At 39.3% G+C, this 23,308-nt stretch overlaps 1 protein-coding gene across 2 annotated transcripts in view; it reads left to right on the top strand.

Annotated features, from left to right (window-relative positions):
• asap2a (ArfGAP with SH3 domain, ankyrin repeat and PH domain 2a) overlaps positions 1-23,308 on the top strand; it is a 197,836-nt gene that overhangs the window by 128,024 nt on the left and 46,504 nt on the right. For both annotated transcript variants that reach the window (XM_060853322.1, XM_060853332.1), the window contains exons 12-14: positions 9,509-9,596; positions 10,360-10,408; positions 18,199-18,365. In XM_060853322.1, coding sequence (XP_060709305.1) covers positions 9,509-9,596; positions 10,360-10,408; positions 18,199-18,365 — 304 coding nt within the window. The remainder of the gene's footprint in view (positions 1-9,508; positions 9,597-10,359; positions 10,409-18,198; positions 18,366-23,308) is intronic.

The raw sequence follows: 23,308 nt of genomic DNA on the forward strand, positions 1-23,308 counted from the left end.
CATTAAATTGAAAATTTCCCAGTAGCCACAGCCACCTCAGTTACTAGCACACCTCCAGACTAGACATTTACTCTGGTGACTTAGGTGCAGGATAGAGTGGGGACCACTGCTCTGGATACAGACTGGAAATTGGCATAAGGGCTATTGACCACTGAGGCTGCCTAATTAAAAGGGCCACCTGAGGTGTCTGAGATTTGTCCCAGTTAGGCCATTCCGTTATTCCCCACCCACTCCCAGTGCCAGTTCCATGGCAACTCAAGCCCCTTTTTCCCCCAAATATCCTTTTTATCTCCATGCAAACTTAATGCCAGCTTATGTCACCTTCTACCCTTCTATCTTCCATGTCAAGACAAACCTCATGAACCATGATAAAATGGGTTAAAACAAAGATTTTGGAAAATTGATTCTTAGTCCAAATCTTGAATTGGATGCCTTCTCGTTTATTTCCTTCATTATGCTTTTGCATAATCCTTCACTGACTGAGGAGGCACCTGATGGTCCTAAACTGAGGTGAACAAATTATATATTGATTCAGCTTTTACTTTTTTCAGTGAATGAGTGTCTGCTTTGGATTTTGCCTTTTGTTGTCACTTGGCTAAGATTTAAAATTTTCTTAAGAATGTTGGCCAAGTATCTGAAGAGACAAAGGATTTTCAAAATGCTGCACCAATAGCTAGGTCTGATGCTGTAAAATGCACAGCTTTTCTTGTACTACTCAATTGTACAACTATAATGTAAATTAATTTAATTGCCTGCCTCTTAACAGTAGCAATGATTTTCTGAGAAGAACATTTTGTGTTTTTTACTAAGTGAAGAGTTCTAAAATTAGTGAAACTTGTAATCAACTGGTTAAAAATTGATCAAACCCGACATGATAATAAATTGCCACTTGTCATCAAGGTTACTTTGATTCAAATGCTCATGCAAGCCTGACTGAAATTTGACCTCAGCAAAATGCATGTAATTAAAACCTAAACATTTCTTCTATCTACTCACAATCTGGTTCCTTTCCAATACTTCTGTTTATTTGTGCATAAAGAAGTGAATAGATTCACTCTTGCTATGAACTAAATATTTGTTTGATGTGTCCAATATGTGTCCATTGAAAGAGGCACTAAATTAAACTGTACCCTCCAATTTTAAGAATGCCTTGCCAGTGATGGAACCAAAATTGTAGCATTCAAATGCTTAACCACAAATGTGTGAACTGAATATAAATATGTATTTGGAGCATAATTAGTGACAAAACACTGTAAAGTGCTAACAAAGTTGCATTTTTTCAACTATTGTATCTCAGATGTTTTTCACAATACACTGTACTAAAAGGCCAATTGGCATATCCTCCATCTTTATGCTTTAATTATAAGGAGATGAAAATGGATGGCTTGAAGTTTCTACCATAGAAGGTATCTTGTTTACAAATACTGAGTTAGTAGTGTCTACGAACATGTCATTAAGAGGTTATGTCACTACATCATAAAAATGTATTTTTGCTAGATGTTGTTCAGAAATAACCCAACTACTGTTTGAAGACAGCTGCCTGTTTATCACAGGAAATATTTTAGTGTTTACCACTTAAGGTCACTGAAGTGATTGTAACAAGGTCAGCCAGGTGGACCTCATACAATGAGTTCCCTGATTAGAGCTGTTAATGTCCTCCAATCAGGGATCACTGGCTGACAGATACGAACAGGAACACAAAACCTGTTCACTATGAGTTGGCTATGACGAAATTGGACCAGTGTCAAGGACTCTCCACTTGTAAATAAAGGGTGACTTGACGATGAGATACTGGCCTCTCTGTAATTATTTCAGTGGGAACAGGAGAAAAGCACGCTGCTAACAAAATTCACCTGCATCAGTCATCTTTGAGTTGGGGTAAGCATTTTTGGCATCATGCCATTATTTGGGAAGCTTGACTCAATCAATCCTGCTATTGAAAACTAGACCCAGTACATGGAAAGAATATGTTATTTTTTCCAGGCAAGTGACATTGGGACAGATGAAAAGCAATGAGAAGTTCCCCTATCATCTTGTACACCCTCAGCTTTGTTGGTTATCAGGAGCCTAACTTTCCCCGAGGCAACAGATACTAAAACCTTTCAATTGTTGACTGATCTGGTTAAGGACTGTTAGGACCCCAAGCTGCCTGCAATTCTAAGACGTTATTTAGTTTTATTTGGCAATTTGAGAAGTAGGGAACTCTCAATTGGGACTTTTGACTAAGATCACTGGCAGAAGCATGTGACTTTGGTTTAACCCTTAATGAGATGCTGAGAGATCATTTGGTATGTGGGATGAATGATGTAACCATGCAAAAGTGCCTACTAGCTGAAGCCCAAGTAGATTTCAAACAGGCCTGCAACTGGCTTTACCATTGGAAAATGCGGCGTGGAGCATGAGAGGTGCAGGGTATTGCAATGGAAGTGAACATCCTCACCAATCCAGCTGAACTTGGGGAACACTACTTGAGTGAAGACATAGCCTCATGCAGGCCATATGATGAACAGAGAGACTCTAAATCAGCCTATAGCAAAACCCCAGAACAAAGCCAAGCCTTGACCAAATGGTTATAATTTTCTTCAGGATTTGGGCTGGCAAGCCATTGTCATTGCTGCCACTATGTGGATTCAAAACTGCAAAAAAATCCCATTGGACCTAAATGGAGGAGGAGAACTGATAGGCTGGTATCCAGGAGAATACACACCCTGGAAAGTCCTTACTACCATCCACTGATGGTAATAAAAGGCACAGGCCCAAGCCTGATGAGGCAAAATTGGTTGAGAAAGATTCACGTAGATTGGATCAGCATTTTTCAATTAGAAAATGGCTGCCTGAGTGAAGTCCTAATTAAATGCTGTAAGGTTTTCAGGAAGATCTAGGAAGTATCAAAGGAGCTAAGGCCACCTTGCGTGTTGACCAGGAGGCAATTCAATGATTCTGCAAGGCCCTTGCAGTGCAGGCAAATGTAGAGAAAGAAATCAAAAAGCTGGAATGCAAAAGAATCATCAAACCAGTCCGGTTTGCTGAATGGGCAGCTCTGGTCATACCGATTGTGAATCCTGACAGGTTGGTTTGCCTTTGTAGGGATTTTAAACAATCTGTTAAAGACCCAATCCTTTGCACAGAGGATTTATATGCAAAGCTGGGAGGGGGGTTGTCCTTCACGAATCTGGACATGAGTCATGTGTACTTGCAATTGTGGTCAAATGAGGTTTGACAGAAGTATGCTACAGTTAAAATCCATAGGGTTTGTACTAATATATAGGGTTGCTATTTGGGGTATCAGCAGCCTGTGCAATTTTTCACTGGAGAACATTTTACAAGGTCTAACCTAGATCGCTATTTATCTAGATGGCACGCTAGTAACAGGGAAAACCAATAAGGAGCACTCTGAGAACTTGACCATGGTCCTTAGATGTTTCTTCCAGATGGGCGTACACATTAGAAGGGAAAAATATATGTTCCAGGCATCCCAAGTGATCTTCTCGCATTACAGAATCATCAAGAAAAGGATACACCCGTTGGAAGATAAAGTGACAGTGATCAAAGGTGCCCCTGCTGGCACATGTACCGGAGCTTTCCTTGGCCTGGTGAATTTATAATGGAAAAGTCACATATAACCTGGCCTCCAACCTTGTGCCAATCCTTAAATAAAGGTCAGCCTTAGACATGGTTGTGTAGCTGAACCATAGCTTTCAGGAAAGTGAAGAAATAGCTATGATCCTCTGAGGTGTTGGCATACTGATCCTAAGTGAAATCTAGTGAAGCCTCCCTCATGGCATTTGGGTAGTATTAACTCATATGTGGCCCACTGGAGCGAAACACCCAATAGTGTATGCATTCAGAACTTTGGTTAATACCGAGCATAAATAAGCCCAAACATAAAAGGAAGATTTGGAGTTAGAAAGTTCCACTAGTATCTTTATCGATGCAAATTTGTAATAATGACAATAGACAATAGGTGCGGGAGTAGGCCATTCTGCCCTTCGAGCCTGCACCACCATTCAACATGATCATGGCTGATCATTCTTAATCAGTATCCTGTTCCTGCCTTATCTCCATAACCCTGATTCCACAATCCTTGAGAGCTCTATCCAACCCTTTCTTAAATGAATCCAGAGACTGGGCCTCCACTGCCCTCTGGGGCAGAGCATTCCACACAGCCACCACTTTCTGGGTGAAAAAGTTTCTCCTCATCTCTGTCCTAAATGGTCTACCCCGTATTTTTAAGCTGTGTCCTCTGGTTCAGCACTCACCCATCAGCGGAAACATGTTTCCTGCTGCCAGTGTCCAATCCTTTCATAATCTTATACGTCTCAATCAGATCCCCTCTCAGTCTTCTAATCTCAATGGTATACAAGCCCAGTCGCTCAGGTTTTTCAGTGTAAGGTAATCCCGCCATTCCAGGAATTGACCTCGTGAACATACGCTGCACTCCCTCAATAGCCAGAATGTCTTTCCTCAAATTTGGAGACCAGAACTGCACACAGTACTCCAGGTGTGGTCTCACCAGGGCCCTGTACAGCTGCAGAAGAACCTCTTTGCTTCTATACTCAATCCCTCTTGTTATGAAGGCCAGCATGCTATTAGCCTTCTTGACTACCTGCTGTACCTGCATGCTTACCTTCATTGACTGGTGTACAAGAACACCCAGATCTCTCTGTACTGCCCCTTTACCTAAATTGATTCCATTTAGGTCGTAATCTGCCTTCCTGTTCTTGCCACCAAAGTGGATAACCATACATGTATCCACATTAAACTGCATCTGCCATGCATCGGATCACTCACCTAACTTGTCCAGGTCACCCTGTAATCTCCCTAACATCCTCATCACATTTCACCCTGCCACCCAGCTTACTATCCTCAGCAAATTTGCTAATGTTATTACTAATACCATCTTCTATATCATTAACATATATTGTAAAAAGCTGCGGTCCCAGTACTGATCTCTGCGGTACCCCACTGGTCACTGCCTGCCATTCCGAAATGGAACCGTTTATCACTACTCTTTGTTTCCTATCAGCCAATCAACTTTCACTCCAAGTTAGTACTTTGCCCCCAATACCATGCGCCCTAATTTTGCTCACTAACCTCCTATGTGGGATTTTATCAAAAACTTTCTGGAAGTCCAGGTACACTACATCTACTGGATCTCCCTCGTCCATCTTCAGAGTTACATCCCCAAAAAACTCCAGAAGATTAGTCAAGCATGATTTCTCCTTCATAAATCCATGCTGACTCTGACCTATCCTGTTACTACTATCCAGATGTGTGGTAATTTCATCCTTTATAATAGACTCCAGCATCTTTCCCACCACTGAGGTCAGACTAACTGGTCTACAATTTCCTGCTTTCTCTCTCCCACTTTTCTTAAAAAGTGGTACAACATTAGTCACCCTCCAATCGCAGGAACTGATCCCGAATCTATCGAACTCTGGAAAATAATCACCAACGCATCCACAATTTCTCGAGCCACCTCCTTCAGTACCCTGGGATGTAGACCCTGGGATAATGATGGACGACAAGCCCTTGCTAGGTCTACTTCGAGGACAGGGTCGTGCCATTCATAGCTTCAGGCCGAATTCAGCAATGAGTCGTAAGACTAAGTGCTACAATTACAAGTTGGAACACTGACTGGGAGGCCGAGTAGCAATTGCAGATACATGGAACCACAGTGGTGGATCAATCAGTGGAAGAGTCCGTAATGATTTTAAATTTTCTGAATACATTATTTGTTTGTGGGAAATAATGTCTCACTAACTTGATTGAGTTTTTTTTGAAGACGTAATGAAGAGAATTGATAAGGTCAGAGTGGCGGACATGATCTACATGGATTTCAGTAAGGCACTTGACAAGGCTCCTCATGGTAGACTGGTTAGCAATGTTAGATCACACCAAATAGAGGAAGAACTAGCTACTTGGGATACAGAACTGGTTCGAAGGTAGAAGACAGGTTGGTGGTGCTTTACAGACTGGAGGCTTCTGGCCAGCAGTGTGCCACAAAGATTAGTGCTGCGTCCACTGCTTTTCATCATTTATATAAATAATTTGGATGTGAACATAGGAGCTATGGTTAGCATGTTTGCAGATGACAACAGTGTAGTGGACAATGAAGAAGGTTACCTCAGAGTACAACGGGACCTTGATTAGTTGGGCCAGTGGGCTGAGGAGTGGCAGATGGTGTTTAATTTAGATAAATGTGAGTTGCTGCATTTCGGAAAAGCAAATCAGGGCAGGGCTTGCACACCTTGATAGTAAGGTCCTGGGAATGCTGCTGAGCAAAGAGACCTTCCTTGGAGTCCAGGTTCACAGTTCCTTGAAAGTGGAGTCTCAGGTAGACAAGATAGTGAAGAAAATATTTGGTACATTTGTCTTTATTGGTAAGTGCATTGAGAATAGGGGTTGGGAGGACATGTTGTGCTGCACAGGACATTGGTTAGGCTACTTTTAGAATACTGCATGCAATTCTGGCCTCTCTCCTAGGGAAAGGATGTTGCAAACGTGAAAGGGTTAAAAAAAAGCCTTACAAAAATGTTGCCAGGGTAGGACAGTTTGAGCAATAAGAAGAGGCTGAATAGACTGGGGCTATTTTCCTTGGCTTGTCAAAGACTGAGGGGGTGACTTTAGAGAGGTTTATAAAATCATGAGGGGCATGGATAGATTGAATAGCCAATGTCGTTTCTTTGGGGTGGGGAGTCCAAAACTAGAGGGCATAGTTTTAAGGTTAGCAGGAAAAGATATAAAAAGGACCTAAGGGGAAATGTTTTTACAGAGGGTGGTGTATGAATGAAATGAGCTGCCAGAGGAAGTGGTGGAGGCTAGTACAATTACAATATTTAAAAGGCATCTGGATGGGTATATGAATAGGAAGGGTTTAAAGGGATATGGGTCAAATGTTGGCAAATGGGACTAGCTTTATTTAGGATATCCAGTTAGGCAGTATATCTCTATTACTCTGTGACTTCCACACACAGGTGGGTAAGTGGTTAGCACTGCTGCCTCACAGCACCACGGTCCCATATTCGATTCCAGCCTTGGGTGACTGTGTGGAGTTTGCACATTCTTCCCGTGTCTGCGTGGGGGTATTCCGGTTTCCTCCCATAGTCCAAAGATGTGCAGGTCAGGTGAATTGGCCATGCTAAAGTGCCCATAGTGTTAGGTGCATTAGTCAGAGGAAAATGGGTCTGGGTGGGTTACTCTTCGAAGGGTCAGTGTGGACTTGTTGGGCTGAAGGGCCTGTTTCCACACTGTAGGGAATCTAATCTAATGTAATCTCTCAGACTTTGGATGCAAAAAAATTCGGTCCTGACAAAACTGAAACTGCTGGTGGTGATGGGGGAAACTGAAGGACCATCATAATCAGAATTTAAACTTTTTGTTTGTATCCAGAAAGATCAGATCACTGTAGAGGACGACACGTTATTATGGGCAGCAAGAATGATTGTCCCAAGCAAAGGTGACTGCCAGATACTGGGTGCGCTCTACCAGGGACATCGAGGTGTTTTCAAAATGAAGATGTTGGCAAGATGTTATGTCTGGTGGCAGGATTGGATATAGGCATGGCCACATTGGTGTAGAAATGGCCCTGTATTGATTAGAGGCATGGTCAATGTGAGGTCAGGTCCAGAGACATAGAATATCAGATAGCTGCAATGGTCCTGAATAAGTACAAGGATTGTATGAAAGCTGCAAACTCTCAAAATGCAGGAGCACAACATGCCTGGCTCCTTGCTAGCTTTTCCAACAGTTCTGGAACCAGGCAGTGAAAATATCTCCAATCTGAAATGGACACAGTGAACATCACCACTTTGATGCCTTTGCTTCCTGGAGAATGAATTTTTGTCAAGGTGCTACTGTGTATTACATGTAACCTATAGAGGAAGCAGAGTTGGAGGAACCTGAACCGGTTTTAAAATGCCCCAGGAGGAGCTACAAAAAAAGCATCAGCTTATGTCCTTGGATTCAGAGGGGCAGAAATGTGGTGAGTGTAATGAGGTCAACCAAGTGGACCTCAGAATATTAATTCCCTGATTAATCTGGTCCATTCAGGGATCCATGGCTGACAGCTAAGGACAAGAGTGTCAGAGGTTCTGTTCACTCTGAGAGCTGGCTGTGAAGAAGCTGGATCAGTGTGAAGGGCTCTCTGTGAAAATAAAGACTGACTTGGTGACAGGATACCAGCCTTTGTGGAATTATTTCAGTTACCACTTAATATGTTAGCAGCTATTTTCCTCCAAGCACAGAAGATGTCAGACGAGAGTTGTTCATCATGCCCTGCTGCTCTTGCACTTCATAACTTCCTCAATTGAATCATTTAAATTTTTAAAAATTGCAACACTGAGTGGAAATTTTTAAACCTTATTTTCTTAGTGGAATCTGGGAGTATAGACCAGTAAATATGTCCCTCCTTGTTGATTATCAACCTGACCAGAACAACAAAATGCAAAGTGGCAGTTGAACTACTGGTTGCAGTGCCATGGATGACAGGTCTATTAGCTACTTGCTTTGTTGAGAATATTTTCAGACAACTGGTCTTTCCAGATTTCCAATTTCCAGACTGTAATGTAACACAGGAATATTTTTAATTTATATAATTACGAAAGTCAATAAATATTAGACATAGTAAAACTTAAACAAAAACAGGACATCACTGGAAAAACTCATCAGGTTTGGCAGTATCTGTGGAAAGAAAGTAGAGTGAGTATTTCAGGTCCATTCTGAAAAAGGGTCACTCAACCTGAAAAACTTTTGTTTCTGATTTCCAGAATCTACAGTTCTTTGTTTTTGTACAGTAAACATTAATATTGGAAATGGAGTGTGTATTCACAATGCAAATATGGCACTGTGATCCATCTGCATACATGCAGTTGTACTGGTAATGTCACAGCAGCTTCTATTTTCTGCCCATGTAACCTTTAACTCAAAGTCTCTAAAATTACAAAATGAATGTTAAGAGTTTTTGTCTTAAATTATTACTTAACGCCACATTCTTTCAGATGTTAAGAATGCAGTTGTTTCAAAAGGTTAACACTGTACAACTGCACACTTGCATTAATTTTACTTCAAAGACAGAAAGATAAATTATTCACAGATAACTGCCAGAAACCGATAACTCGACCATTAAGAAAATAGAAAATGTTGCCCTTGCACATATTCAACACTGAAAGTAGTCAAAAATAAATAATTATCGTGCTGCAGAAATCAAATTTGCCCTGATGCAAGCCAACTGAGTGAAATACTAAGATAGCAGAGCATTGAAGGCTATTCACATGCATGTGTCTGTGCAAATACCTTTGTTTTTTTTTGTTCTAGTGCTAGGGGCAGAGCTGGCTGGCCTGGCAACTCTGCAATAGATTTCAACCTCCAAAGTGTTACTTGTGTGTAACTCAACCCCCACTTGTTGACTAAATATTTAGTTTGAAAAACTCGACTTTTACATGAACATGCACAGTATTAGTACTCATCCTAATATAATTGATATCATTCATTTTTGCTTTCCTTGTAGGTTAACAGACCACCAGCAAAGCTTAATCTACTCACGTGTCAGGTGAAAGCAAATCCGGAGGAGAAGAAATGTTTTGATCTCATATCGCGTAAGTTTTTAAACTTAACTGAGTGTTTGTACATCAGGTGCAAGGAAAATATTTATATAGGTGGAACTTGATTTAAAGGATGTTCACAAATAAAACTGTTAAGAAAATAATGGGAGTCATAAATGTACATATTTTGGCTACAAATTAAGAGTTAAGACATTTATGTATAAGTTAATTGAAGACTTTTATGCTTGAATATTAACTACATATTTTACCAACCTAAAAAGCATGAAAACCTTGATCTAGAAACCCCAGCTGATCTCCCAAAGTAATAGCCATTCAGTGTTGAAGTCTAGTAAAATATTCAGACAAAACAGGCTTGAAAATCAAGACATAATTCACCAAAACAATTGAGTGAGTAGGTGAGCACAAAGATGAGGAAGGACCAGGCGGTGGAACCAGAAAGTGGATGGGATAAATGGGCTGAAGGTGTGGGTGAATTTGGAGATGGGAAGACACTAATGGAAGTTGACCTGGATGGGAGATGTCAGAAAATGGGGTAACATTTGAGAGGTTTTCTACATTAATGTTATTAATAAGTGCTAGTGCTTCAGAGAAGTTCAAATAATTTTATAATGAAGAATTTCCATAAAACTGAATTGATCCAATATTTTCTGCATCCAGTATTATTCAGAATTTACTTTTAATTTAAAGTTCATCTTTTAGAACTCAAAACTACATACGAGTGAATTTCTGATCTGCAATACTTCACTTCTAGTAGTTTTAATTTTAAATTTGCCTTATGTTTTTTGTTAACGTACAGATGACAGAACGTACCATTTTCAAGTGGATGATGAACAGGAATGCCAAGTGTAAGTCTTTAAAACCGGAGATGTAACATGCTTAATTTTCACATACACTGCTTACCAACTTGTGGTGTTGTACTAACTTGTATTGAGATGTTGCATTATCAGTTAAGGTATGAATTATACTGTAATATGTACAAATTAGTTTGATCTGAAAAAAAATCAAGGTGGCTAGGCCCAAACCTAATAATTGACTAGGTTGTAAAGATAAACCTAGTAGTTGCAGGCCAGTCAGTTCAACATCTTTAGGGAAGCTTCTAAAAACAGTTATCCGGGATAGAATTAATAGTAATACAAAAAAAGGTTGGTTCTTTAGGAAATGTCAGCATGGGTTTCTGAAGGGAAAATCATGTTTACTTTGCTGACGTAACAGATACTGAATGATGATGATGATACTGTTGATATACTGTGTATGAACTTTCAGAAGGTGTTTGGTACAATACCACACAACGGACCTGTGAGCTATGTTATAGGTCATAGAATAAATGGCTTAGTAGCAATGTCGATTCAAAATTTACTAACAATAATGGTCAATGGGTACTGTTCAAGGTGGAGGATAGTTTGTCGTGGAGTTCCCAATGAGTCTACTGGGTCCCTTGCTTTTACAGATTGATGTGAATGATCTTGATCTAGGTGTAAAGGTGATAATGTCAACATTTATAGAGTCATAGAGATGTACAGCATGGAAACAGACCCTTCGGTCCAACCTGTCTATGCCGACCACATATCCCAACCCAATCTAGTCCCACCTGCCAGTACTTGGCCCATATCCCTCCAAACCCTTCCTATTCATATACCCATCCAAATGCCTCTTAAATGTTGCAATTGCAACAGCCAAACCACATCCTCTGACAGCTCATTCCATACACATACCACCCTTTGCATGAAAAAGTTGACCCTTAGGTCTCTTTTATATCTTTCCCCTCTCACCCTAAACCTATGGCCTCTAATTCTGGACTCCCCAACCCCAGGGAAAAGACTTTGTCTATTTATCCTATCCATGCCCCTCATAATTTTGCTAATCCATTTGCAGATGAAATGACGAGCTCAGTATGGAATTCCAAAAGGATGTAGACAAGTTGGTGGAATGGGCAGATAGGTGGCAGATGAGTTTCAATGCAGAGAAGTAAGAGATGATTCCGTTTGATAGGAAGAAAATCAGTGTAAAACATGGTACAGTTCGAAGGTGCAAAAGAATCCTGATATGCGTTGGTACAGATGTGGGAAGTGGATAGGTGGAGAGAGCAGCAAACGTACGGTATCCTGTTTCATAAATAGGGACAAAACTACAAGAGCTGAAAATGTGTTGCTGGTTAAAGCACAGCAGGTCAGGCAGCATCCAAGGAACAGGAAATTCGACGTTTCGAGCCAGTGCCTTTCATCAGGATTCCTGATGAAGGGCTTTGGCCCAAAACGTCGAATTTCCTGTTCCTTGGATGCTGCCTGACCTGCTGTGCTTTAACCAGCAACACATTTTCAGCTCTGATCTCCAGCATTTGCAGACCTCACTTTTTACTACAAAACTACAAGAGTAAAGAGGTGATATTGAACTTGTGTAAGACTCTAGTTAGATCTCGGCTGGAAAATTGAGTACAGTTCTGGGCATCAAATTTTGGGGGCGACGAGAGTGCGTTGGGGAGAGTGCAAAAGCAATATACAAGAGTGGTTCTAGGATTGATGAGCCTCAGCTATTAGGATTGTTTGAAGTTGGAAGTGTTCTCCTTGGAGATAAGAAAGCTCAGAGGAGAATAAATGCAGGTTTCACAATCATGAGTGCAGTGGGTAGAGAGGGAAAGCTATTCCCTCTTGTTAAAGGAACAAGAGGACACAGATTTAAAGTGATTTGCAAAAGAAGGAAGGTGATACAAGGAAAACATTTTCATTTAGCAAATAGTTAGGTTATGGTATGCATTAGATGAAAATGTGGTGAAGGAAATTCAATTGAGGGCATTGGATAGTTATACAAATAAAATAGTGGGCAAGTACGTGAGAACAAAGGAGATCATCACGAGGTAATGATGCTCATTTGTCAACCCAGTGTAGCCACGATGGACTGAATGGCCTCCTTCTGACTGTTAAGATTTCTGTGATTCTAGTAAGGGAGCATTGTTTAATTAAATTTGTTGTTCTACAGTGAAACTGCTTTAAGTCTCCCTGGCACATTACAAAACTAGATTAAATTATTGCCAAAGATCGGCTTTGCACAACATTTTAAGTAGAACTTTACTGGCAACTTGGGAGTATATTTATGGTTTAAAATGATCACAGAAGAAGTTTAAAAAAAAAGCAATTACACAGTGCTGGTTGAATGGCAAGTATGTACTCAGCTGTTGTTTCTAGCTACCACAGTCTGCTGGTGTAATAGTGGTGTTCATAGTTCAGAAGTATTATTGAGCAAAGTTCAGCTGTGCGATTTTGTACATATTTTTTGTGTTAATTTAATTTCTCATTGAATTAAAGAAAATGACTCCAATTGAGAAATTCACTTGCAAGCAGTTTTTGAACAGAAAAATTTGGTATTACTCCATTACTTTGCTCTTAACTTTGAGCACTCTTAATTTTATATAATCTATTGATAATTAATGCTATGCAATGAATTACTAAGAATGACATAGCTGCATTTACTTGCATGATCTAAAATTATATATTGGAACAGTAGAAAATGAAATTGGGGCTACTGATCAAATATTTTGAAATTGTTATGGACCAGGCCAGATCCCCTCAAAACATTTCAATAAAGTAGCCCACATCCTAACTTTTATAGTTGTTGTAAGCAGGTATAGCGCAGGCATTCCAGGTGTGATGCAGTTGGTCAAACCGCTTACTTTTAAACAATGCAGAATTTATTTACAAGATTACCAAATGAAATACAAACAACAGAGAACAGAATACAGAATAACTTAACCTATTTGAAAACTTAACAGATAACTGAAAACCAAACACTTGGAACAATCCCCATAAACACCCCTTGACACAAAAGTTAAAATCAAACACAGGGTCTGACAGGAGAGAGAAGTCACAGAGAGAGGTGACAGCATGGAACACCCTCTTCCATGTAACTGTTTCTTGGATCAGCAGCCTCAAAACTGCAATGACTGCTTTCAGTGAATAGCCAGACTGCCAAAAACCAAATCAAACCAGAGAAAAGCTAAGCTGGGTGAACTAGCCACTGCCCTTTCATTGTACAAGTGTTTTTTTTAAAACTTAAAAGCCTTTTGCCTGAGGCAGTATCTGTTAGCTATAATCAAATTGACCCTAAAACTCATTCAACTTAGACTTCCCGGAGTATGTCTTTTAGGACTGCCCTGGGAAAAAAAAAGTTAAGGACAACAGAACCTTGTTAAAGGTGCAATATCATCTCAAAATATATAGCATTTTATTTTTAATTTAATCTTCATTTATGTTTTGGCATTTTAGCTAATCACTAGAATGAAAGGTTTCCTGACTCTTATACAATCCAGTGTTTAGCTAATCCAAAAGCACCAAGGTTTTATGCCACGTTTGTATTGAGTCAGCTAAGTTCAGGTGAGTTAGTAGTGGTACTCTATGATTAGCTTCAAGCCATTTGTGGTAGGAAGATGCAAACTGTTATGAAGATGGAGGTGTACTATAACTTTGAGAGTTAAAAACTAGCAATGACAGCATCAAGAGTTCTCAATCAGAAACAATGTGACGTTTGGTTCAGAACTATGAGACAAAAAAAATTTGAATTGGGTTAATCAGTTTAAATTATACCCTGAAAATACCAAATTCCAATCAAGTTTGAGTTGAGTATATTGACAATCTTAAAAGCCAATGACACAATCTGATGCTTTGGGTGTATAAGACTAGGGAAAATTGAACAGTTGTTAGGAGACTGCCAAGCCAACATGTAGAGACCTCCAGAAAAAATAGCTTTCTTAAAGGTACCTTTATCGATCAGTAACCTGTGAAACAGAATCCCCACGCAGAAGAAAAGAACATGGGAATACAAAAAAAAAACAGAAAATTGCCGCTTTTTGAGATGAGAAGCTTTGTTTTGTAAATCCTAATCATGAGTTTTATTGGACTAATATTATAGAGGGGAAGGTAAATGATTAGGTTAGAGGAAGGTGTTGGAAATAGTTGTTAGTTAATTATTCTCTGTTATAGTTCAAGAAATAAAGTTGTTAATTTTTACTTTAAATAGGCCTCGAATTTTCACAGATTACTGAACGGGATATTTTCTGTGTTGCTGATTTTAAATTAGCAGAGGGGTTTACCCCGTGTCATAACAAACTGACAAGTTTCCTGAATCTTAGTTGCCAAATCAATTGCCAACTTGGTTGCCAATGCAGATGGATATTGGATGAATAAAGAATCAGACTTTTTCTCTCAACATAGCCTTCACAAAAACAAAAGAGGAGTTATTTTTTACTTGAACCATAATTTTTACTCATCCAGTTGACTTGCATTTACACTGCTTTTTGACAAAATGCTGTCAGTGTTGTTTAGTATTGTCACTAGATGGCGGAGATTAGCATTTTGTTGAAAGGAAGACCTAAGATGGCATGTATATTAAAAGTTTCACAAGTTATAATGTAAGTAATTTAAAGAAATGGAAATCCACAGGGTTGACAGTAACAGCTTTGTGTGCTTACATACAACATTATGTTCCAATTTGTTAGTTTAGAAATAAAATGCAAGGTGACAGGAACAAAAAAATACAATGAAATCATAAATCCCACAAGGAGTTACTTGGTCTGGAACCAGCTGCACAAAAAAGCAGATTAATCTATTGACATTATTTAACAACAATATGAAGGAGAAACATGGATCAACAGCATCATAATATGTACTAGATGGAATAAAAAGATATATTTCCCTCCATACCAAATTTAACAGCAATATCAAATACAACCTACAGTAAAAATCCAGTGGGACTTGAGCTGCTATGTTCAGAAGCCAAAAAAAAAGATAGTGAGAAAAATGAGCTATAAATATATAAACATGATTGATTAGGTGTACCCAAAAACTCAGTGGGAAGCTAGAGAAGTGATTGCTGGGCCTCTTGTTGAGATATTTGTATCATTGATAGTCACAGGTGAGGTGCTGGAAGACTGGAGGTTGGCAAACGTGGTGCCACTGTTTAAGAAAGGGGGTGGTAAGGACAAGCCAGGGAACTATAGACCAGTGAGCTTGAACTCAGTGGTGGGCAAGTTGTTGGAGGGAATACTGAGGGACAGGATGTACATGTATTTGGAAAGGCAAGAACTGATTCGGGATAGTCAACATGGCTTTGTGCGTGGGAAATCATGTCTCACAAACTTGATTGAGTGTTTTGAAGAAGTAACAAAGAAGATTGATGAGGGCAGAGCAGTAGATGTGATCTACATGGACTTCAGCAAAGCATTTGACAAGGTTCCCCATGGGAGACTGGTTAGCATGGTTAGATCTCACAGAATAAAGGGAGAACTAGCCATTTGAATACAGACAGAGGGTGGTGGTGGAGGGTTGTTTTTCAGACTGGAGGCCTGTGACCAGTGGAGTGCCACAAGGATCGGTGCTAGGCCCTCACCTTTTTGTCATTTAAATAAATGATTTGGATGTGTGCATAAGAGGTACAGTTAGTAAGTTTGCAGATGACACCAAAATTGAAGGTATAGTTGACAGTGAGAGGATTACCTCCGATTACAACATGATCTTGACCAGATGGGCCAATGGGCTGAGAAGTGACAGATGGAATTTAATTCAGATAAATGTGAGGTGCTCCTTTTTGGGAAAGCAAATCTTAGTAGGACTTATACACTTAATGGTAAGGTCCTAGGGAATGTTGCTGAACAAAGAGACCTTGGAGTGCAGGTTGATAGCTCCTTGAAAGTGGAATCACAGGTGGATACGATAGTGAAGAAGGCGTTTGTATGCTTTCCTTTATTGGTCAGAGTACTGAGTACAGGAGTTGCAGCTGTACAGGACATTGGTTAGGCCACTGTTGGAATACTGCGTGCAATTCTCATCTCCTTCCTATCAGAAAGATGTTGTGAAACTTGAAAGGGTTCAGAAAAGATTTAAGGATGTTGCCAGGGTTGGAGGATTTGAGCTATAGGGAAAGGCTGAACAGGCTGGGGCTGTTTTCCCTGGAGCATGGGAGGCTGAGGGATGACCTTATAGAGGTTTACAAAATTATGAGGGGCATGGATAGGGTAAATAGGCAAAGTCTTTTCCCTGGGGTCGGGGAGTCCTGAACTAGAGGCCATAGGTTTAGGGTGAGAAGGGAAAGATATAAAAGAGACCTAAGGGGCAACGTTTTTACACAGAGGATGGTACGGGTATGGAATGAGCTGCCAGAGGAAATGGTGGAGACTGGAACAATTGCAACATTTAAGAGGTATTTGGATGGGTATATGAATAGGAAGTGTTTGGAGGGATATGGGCCGGGTGCTGGCAGGTGGGACTAGATTGGGTTGGGATAGCTGGTCAGCATGGATGGGTTGGAACAAAGGGTCTTTTTTCATGCTGTCCATCTCTATGATTACCAAACAACAGGAAAAATTAATGCAGTGATCCAGAACTGATAAAACTTGTGAATATTTCTGCAGACAGGGAACTGTGATTCTGCAATTGATTCATAAAATACGCTGACCCAGAATATCAGAATACTTCAAAGTCCCAATTCATATTCCATCAAAGGGTAAAAGATATATCCATCTTGTAAATGGACCTGCATAAGGGATGAAATAAGTGAAAATAAAAACCCAAAATCTCGTTGGTCATTGCACTGAGTTAAGTAACTAATGCTAAAAATAAATCCAGATGGACCATATGGACATAAGGGGTTTGAGTCAACCATAACAATATGCAATGAAAATACTGACCGACATCCATAATATAATAGAAGATCACTTTCAAGAAACAGGCTAATGTTTGAATATTATTATGGCTGATGATGAAATTTGCATTTGGTAAGAAAAATCTGGAATTAAAAGAATGGCTAGCCTAATGGCAACTATGTAACCACTGCGAATGGTCACAAAACCCATCTAGTTCACATGTCCTTTGGGGAAGGCCATCTGCCATCCTTACCCAGTCTGGCCCACGTGTGACGATAGTCTCTTAACTGCCTTCTGGGCAATTAGGAATGGACAGTAAATGCAGGTCTAGCCACTGACACTTGCATCCCATGAATGAATAAAAAAGCTTAGGTAAGTTTATTAAACTGTGGAAGCTGATGTCAGTTCTTTAGGGCAAATGTTGCAAATAGTCAGACTTAATGCTAACAATTCCATTAACTTTAGTTTCTCCAAAATTTGTTTTGGATAGATAATTAACTGTTAGCAGTGTAGTAGAATTCACGTTATCTGTTTCAAGATATTGTATTAATCTTTCAGAGTGTTATTGGCATATGAATAAAGTTATCAATACGTAACAGGTGGTGTGTGCCTCATAACCCCACAATTTCTTTTTAACTGGTCTCTAGCTCTGTCCTGTATGTGGGCTTATTCACTTCCTATTACCCATCCTTCCCCGATATTGAGAATTCTACTTCAGGCTAAGGCTTGCAAAGAACATTGTTCAAATCTTCATAAGCAAATATGAGAGAATGCTTGAATCATCTTCAACAGCTTCTAAGGTGAGAAAGGTGAAAAATGGTGAAAAGAAATGTTAAGCACAACGTAGGAATTGAAACATGTAGCACTTCAAAGTGCTTGAGATTTGAGTTGCATGTCAAAATCTCTTTAGAGGACGCAAGTACAGCTTTTTTTGTTGACAACATAATCTTGTATAGAAATACTTCCACTTCCATACATTTGAAATATAACTTACCTTCCATTCTTTAGTTGGATGTCCGTTTTGCAGAACAGTAAAGAAGAAGCTTTAAACAATGCTTTCAAGGGAGACAATAACGCGGGAGAAAACAATATTGTCCAAGAATTAACAAAAGCGATTATTTTAGAGGTGCAGAGGATGACTGGAAATGATGTTTGCTGTGATTGCGGAGCACCAGGTAATTTGTATTAATAATTTAATGGTGATTAACAGGATTGTTGTATCCAGGGAGTCAGTTCTCAATTATTAATAACTCCCTAGCTAATAATCTAGGAAATGTGGATTCAACTTCTATCAAGACAGATGGTAAAATTTGAATTTGATAAAAATCTGGAATTAAAAATACAAGCTAGGCCAATGGCAACCATATAACTACTGTTGATTGTTGTAACAACCCACCTGGTTGATGAATGTCTTTCATGGAATGAAATCTATTGTCCTTGCCTGGCCTAGTCTACACGTGACACCAGATCTATAGCAATGTGGTTGATTTTAACTGCCCTCTGGCCAATTCAGGATGGACAATAAATAACCAGTGACACCCAGATCCCACGAGCAAAAAAAAATCTTTCTGATTAAATTCCATATTTGGTTAACTGCACAATTTAAGCTACTGACTTTAGTAATATTACACGGGAGATGAATTTTAAAATAAAAATCTAATTAGCATTTTGCATCAAAACAAATGCCTCCAGATATCTACATTTAAGAGGATTCATGGAGACAGGATAAATGCACAATATTCAATGCAAAAATTTGAAATTTCTTAAGTTTTCTTTATGACAGTTTTATTTTGAACTTTTGAGAGCATGCGATTTCCACATATTTCTTGGAACATAGCTAAAGTTTATGAAATCATGAAGGGTATAGATAATGTTAATAGCAAGAATCTTTTCCGTAGAGTGGGGAAATTCAAAACTAAGAGGCATATTTTTAAGGTGAGAGGAGAAAGTTTTAAAAAGGACATAAAGAGCAATATTTTTGATAGTGGTTCAGTTGTGGAATGAACTGCCAGAGGAAATGGTGGATGCAAATACAGTTACAACATTTAAAAGAGATTTTGGATAAATACATAAGGTTTGGAAGGATGTCAGCAAAATGCAAGCATGTGGACTAGTTTAGTTTGGGAATATGGTCAGCGTGGACTAGTTAGATTGAAGGGTCTATTTCCATGCTGTATAAGTCAATAATTCCTTATATTCTAATCAACTGTGTTTGGCACTTTCCTGAAGTTCGTACCAGAAAAATACTTCCTTGTTTAAATTAATTGAAACAAATGCTGCCCTGTTGTCATATTTATTACTCCCAAGATGATGAATTAGTGTCTTTATGGTACTCTTGAAATCTTGTGTTGTAGTATCTGTTGTAATATCTGAAGTGTCAGCATTTATTTTTCTCTCTCACAAATAGACCTTGGGCAGCCAGTGCTGAATAGATTTTTAGCCACATTGTACAGTAAGTTTACCTTGCCAAATTGAAATTTAGAGACAGTTTAATAGTTACTTTTATTATCTGTTCCTGAGTAGTTTTCAGTGAGATTCTTGGTAATAATTGTGAAACTTTCAAATAGTCAGACCGCTATTTGTTAAATGGCACATAATATCCTCAAAGATCTTCCCATGGAGCATTAATTTCTGAGACAAAACAATTAAAGTACCTTCAGGGGTTTTCATTTTCAAAATAACTATGTACTAGCCATAAATACTCCTCTTTGCTCATTTCATCTCAGGTGATTGTATCTAGATGACTGAAGGAAATTATTGACGGTCACCAAAACCAGAAAGCATGTTCTTTGCGAAAATGTATTTCAGTATGAATGGATAAACTAAATTCTTGGTTAGGATTCACTCATAATCCAAGGTCAATTGACTTAATGACTGCAGCTGATCAAGTTTAAACATAAATAGTACTAATATATGCAAGGTACTGGAGGGTAGCCAATAGAAAAAGAAGAGTGAATTTTCTATTTTAATGGGGGAAGAGTGTGTTCTGGTTATTGTATTGCTGGGTTCTTGAGAGCCCAGGTCGTTCATATTTTCAAGCGCAATTATCCAGAATTGCTATAACCTACAGTGTAATTTTCTTTTTGCAAACTCTCAAAGAATGTGAAGGATTTCACTGTATGTGAACAGGATTTCAAGTATTTATTGCAAGTGTTTGTGTATCTGGGAGTAGACTATTCAGTACAATCATGACTGACCAAACACTTCTGTTCAACCATCCCATTAATCCTGTACAGCACTGATAATCAGAAATCTTGCAACCTCAATCTTAAACATGCTCAAAAACGGAGTTTCTACAGTCCTCTGTGGTAAAGAATTCCAAATATTCACAACCATCTGAGTAAAACAAAAAATCCTCCTTAACTTGGACTTAGACAGCATCCAGTTTTATTTTTAAATTGATGCTAGTCTCCTAACCAGGGGACATACCTTATCTGCATCAACCATGTCTATCCTTTTACGTATTTTGTAAGTTTGAATGCGATCACCTCCCATTCGCTGAAACTCTAGAGAATACAAACCTCTTTTGCCTAGATGTAAATTTTCTGTCGGAAGGTTTGAAAGGAATTAACTGGAATTGAGAGAACAGTGGATAAGGGTGAAGTGAGCATGTAATAAAACCCAAGATTATTTCACACACCTCCATATGTTTCCTCTGCGTGCTCCGGTTTCCTCTCACAGTCCGAAGATGTGCAAGTTAGGTGAATCGGCCATGCTAAATTGCCCGTAGTGTTAGGTGCATTAGTCAGGGGTAAATGTAAGGGAATGGGTCTGGATAGATTGCTATTCAGAGGGTCGGTGTGGACTTGTTGGGCCGAAGGGCCTGTTTCCACACTGTAGGGAATTAATCTAATCTAATCATGAAAAACATTTATAGTTGAAAGAAGTTTAAATACTGTCCTATCAGATGCTTGGCTAAGGGACAGAAAGCGAGAGGAAAGGTAAATTAGTGGGAACTGAGCCTAAAAAAAAATTATTCTCTATACAAGTTATTTAATGGACACCAAATGAGTAATTCAGAAGTTGGATAATGTGAAACTCAAGGTATGGAAAACAATGAAGAAAAGTTTCGATGGTTGCAAAATTATGTGGTCCAGATTTCCTGTACATATGCTGTTCCTTTGTTCCTTCCTCTGAACTCTTGGCATTGTTTTCATGTGTATGCTGATGATGCCTTGCTCTCTCTACCTCATCACTATCTCCTTGCTCTCCTCCATTATTGCTAAATTGTCAGCTTGTTAATCTGACGTTCAGCACAGGATAAACAGAAGTTTTTTTCTGATTTAAATTTTGGGATGACTAAAGCCATTATTTTCAGTTCCTATACCAAATTCTAATTTCTGGATACAGACTCCATCCTTCTCTCTAGCAAAGACTGAGATTAAGCCAGTCTGTTCACAAAGCTTTGCATTTGATGTAAAATTGAATTTATACCATCTCTTAAGACTCCCATTTTTGCCTTTGTGATATCATCCAACTGCCTTAGATCATCACTACTGAATCTTATTCATGCTTCATTACCTCGAGACTTCATTCCAACACACTCTGGCTAGAATTCCATATTCGACCCATTTGAGAACCTCCAAAGCTCTTTGTCTTCACCCGTGCCATGTCCCATTCCCCTATTACCCCTGTGCTTGCTACTTTACATGGACTCCCATAAATCAGTCAATTTTAAAATTTTCATTCTTGTTTTCAAATCTTTCCATTGCCTTACTACTTCCAAATCTGTAATCTCTTGCAGCCCCATAGCCTTTCAAGTTATTTGCACTCCCCTACGCATGACAGGTCCAAAACTTGAAACTCCCTTTCTCATAGCACTGTGGGTATGCTTGCACCATACAGTCTGTAGGGATTCAAGGAGACAACTCGCTATCACCTTTTTATTTTAGATTAGATTACTTACTGTGTGGAAACAGGCCCTTCGACCCAACAAGTCCACACTGACCCGCCGAAGTGCAACCCACCCATACCCAACATTAACCCCTTATCTAACACTACGGGCAATTTAGCATGGCCAATTCACCTGACCCGCACATCTTTGGACTGTGGGAGGAAACCAGAGCACCCGGAGGAAACCCATGCAGACACGGGGAGAACATGCAAACTCCACGCAATCAGTCGCCTGAGGCGGGAATTGAACCAGGGTCTCTGGCGCTGTGAGGCAGCAGTGCTAACCACAGTGCCACCGTGCCGCCCACAAAGCAGGTTTAGAGATGGGTTGTAAGTGCTTGGCCTAGCCAGTGATAACCACATTTTGTGAACAAATATTTAAAAAAATGAAAATTGGCATTGAATTTAAAAACAAGAAAGTTAATAGTTAAGTTAATTGGATGGTGGTCAAATATTTATGATTGCTATGGAAAGAAAAGTTAGAAAAATACAGTACAGCTGTCCCCCCCATATCTGCGGGTGAGCCATTCCAAGACCTATCACGGATAATTGTGAACCCGATCATTTAAATGGGAAATGTATGTCCCAGGCAGCCCCCTGGATTTATTTCTGGAATGTTCTATGTAATATTTTCAGGCCGTGGATAGCCGAATCCGCAGATACGGTGGTTCTACTTTACACTAGAATTTTATCTGGGAAAATGCTATTGTCGACATTCCCCTAATGCACTGCATAAGATGGAGAGGACATGCACAAGAAACTGATCTCTTTTAATGCATGCACACATGACCACAGGCAATGCAAGAATTGGGCCATGCATGGCAAAGAGAAATTAGAGTGAAATGAGCTCCTAGAAAAGAAAGATGGTAAAAATTAGCTGGAGAGGAAGTGTCAGTGGCGTAAAGTAAATTTGTTTGTAGATTTGAAGGTAAGTATTCATCTGTAGAACTGGCTTGGGCAAAATGGCCCAAATAGCCTCTTCCATTAATTCCATAATCTTCAGAATGTTTTATTGCATAAACGTTATATTATTGTTACGTACCAACCAGAGGAAAAAAAAGCAAGCTTGATTCTTTCATTACAGATATTTACACAATGATGTCTTAATTGTAAATTTAAAATGTTAAACACTTCAACAGAAACCAGCCTTCAGAAGTGAATTTAAACATTGGAAAGAGTTATAAGAGAAAGGATTTATAATTATCTAGAAAGGAATAATTTGACT

This window comes from Hemiscyllium ocellatum, chromosome 3 (genome assembly GCF_020745735.1).
Source record: "Hemiscyllium ocellatum isolate sHemOce1 chromosome 3, sHemOce1.pat.X.cur, whole genome shotgun sequence".
Classification (NCBI taxonomy): Eukaryota; Metazoa; Chordata; class Chondrichthyes; order Orectolobiformes; family Hemiscylliidae; genus Hemiscyllium; species Hemiscyllium ocellatum.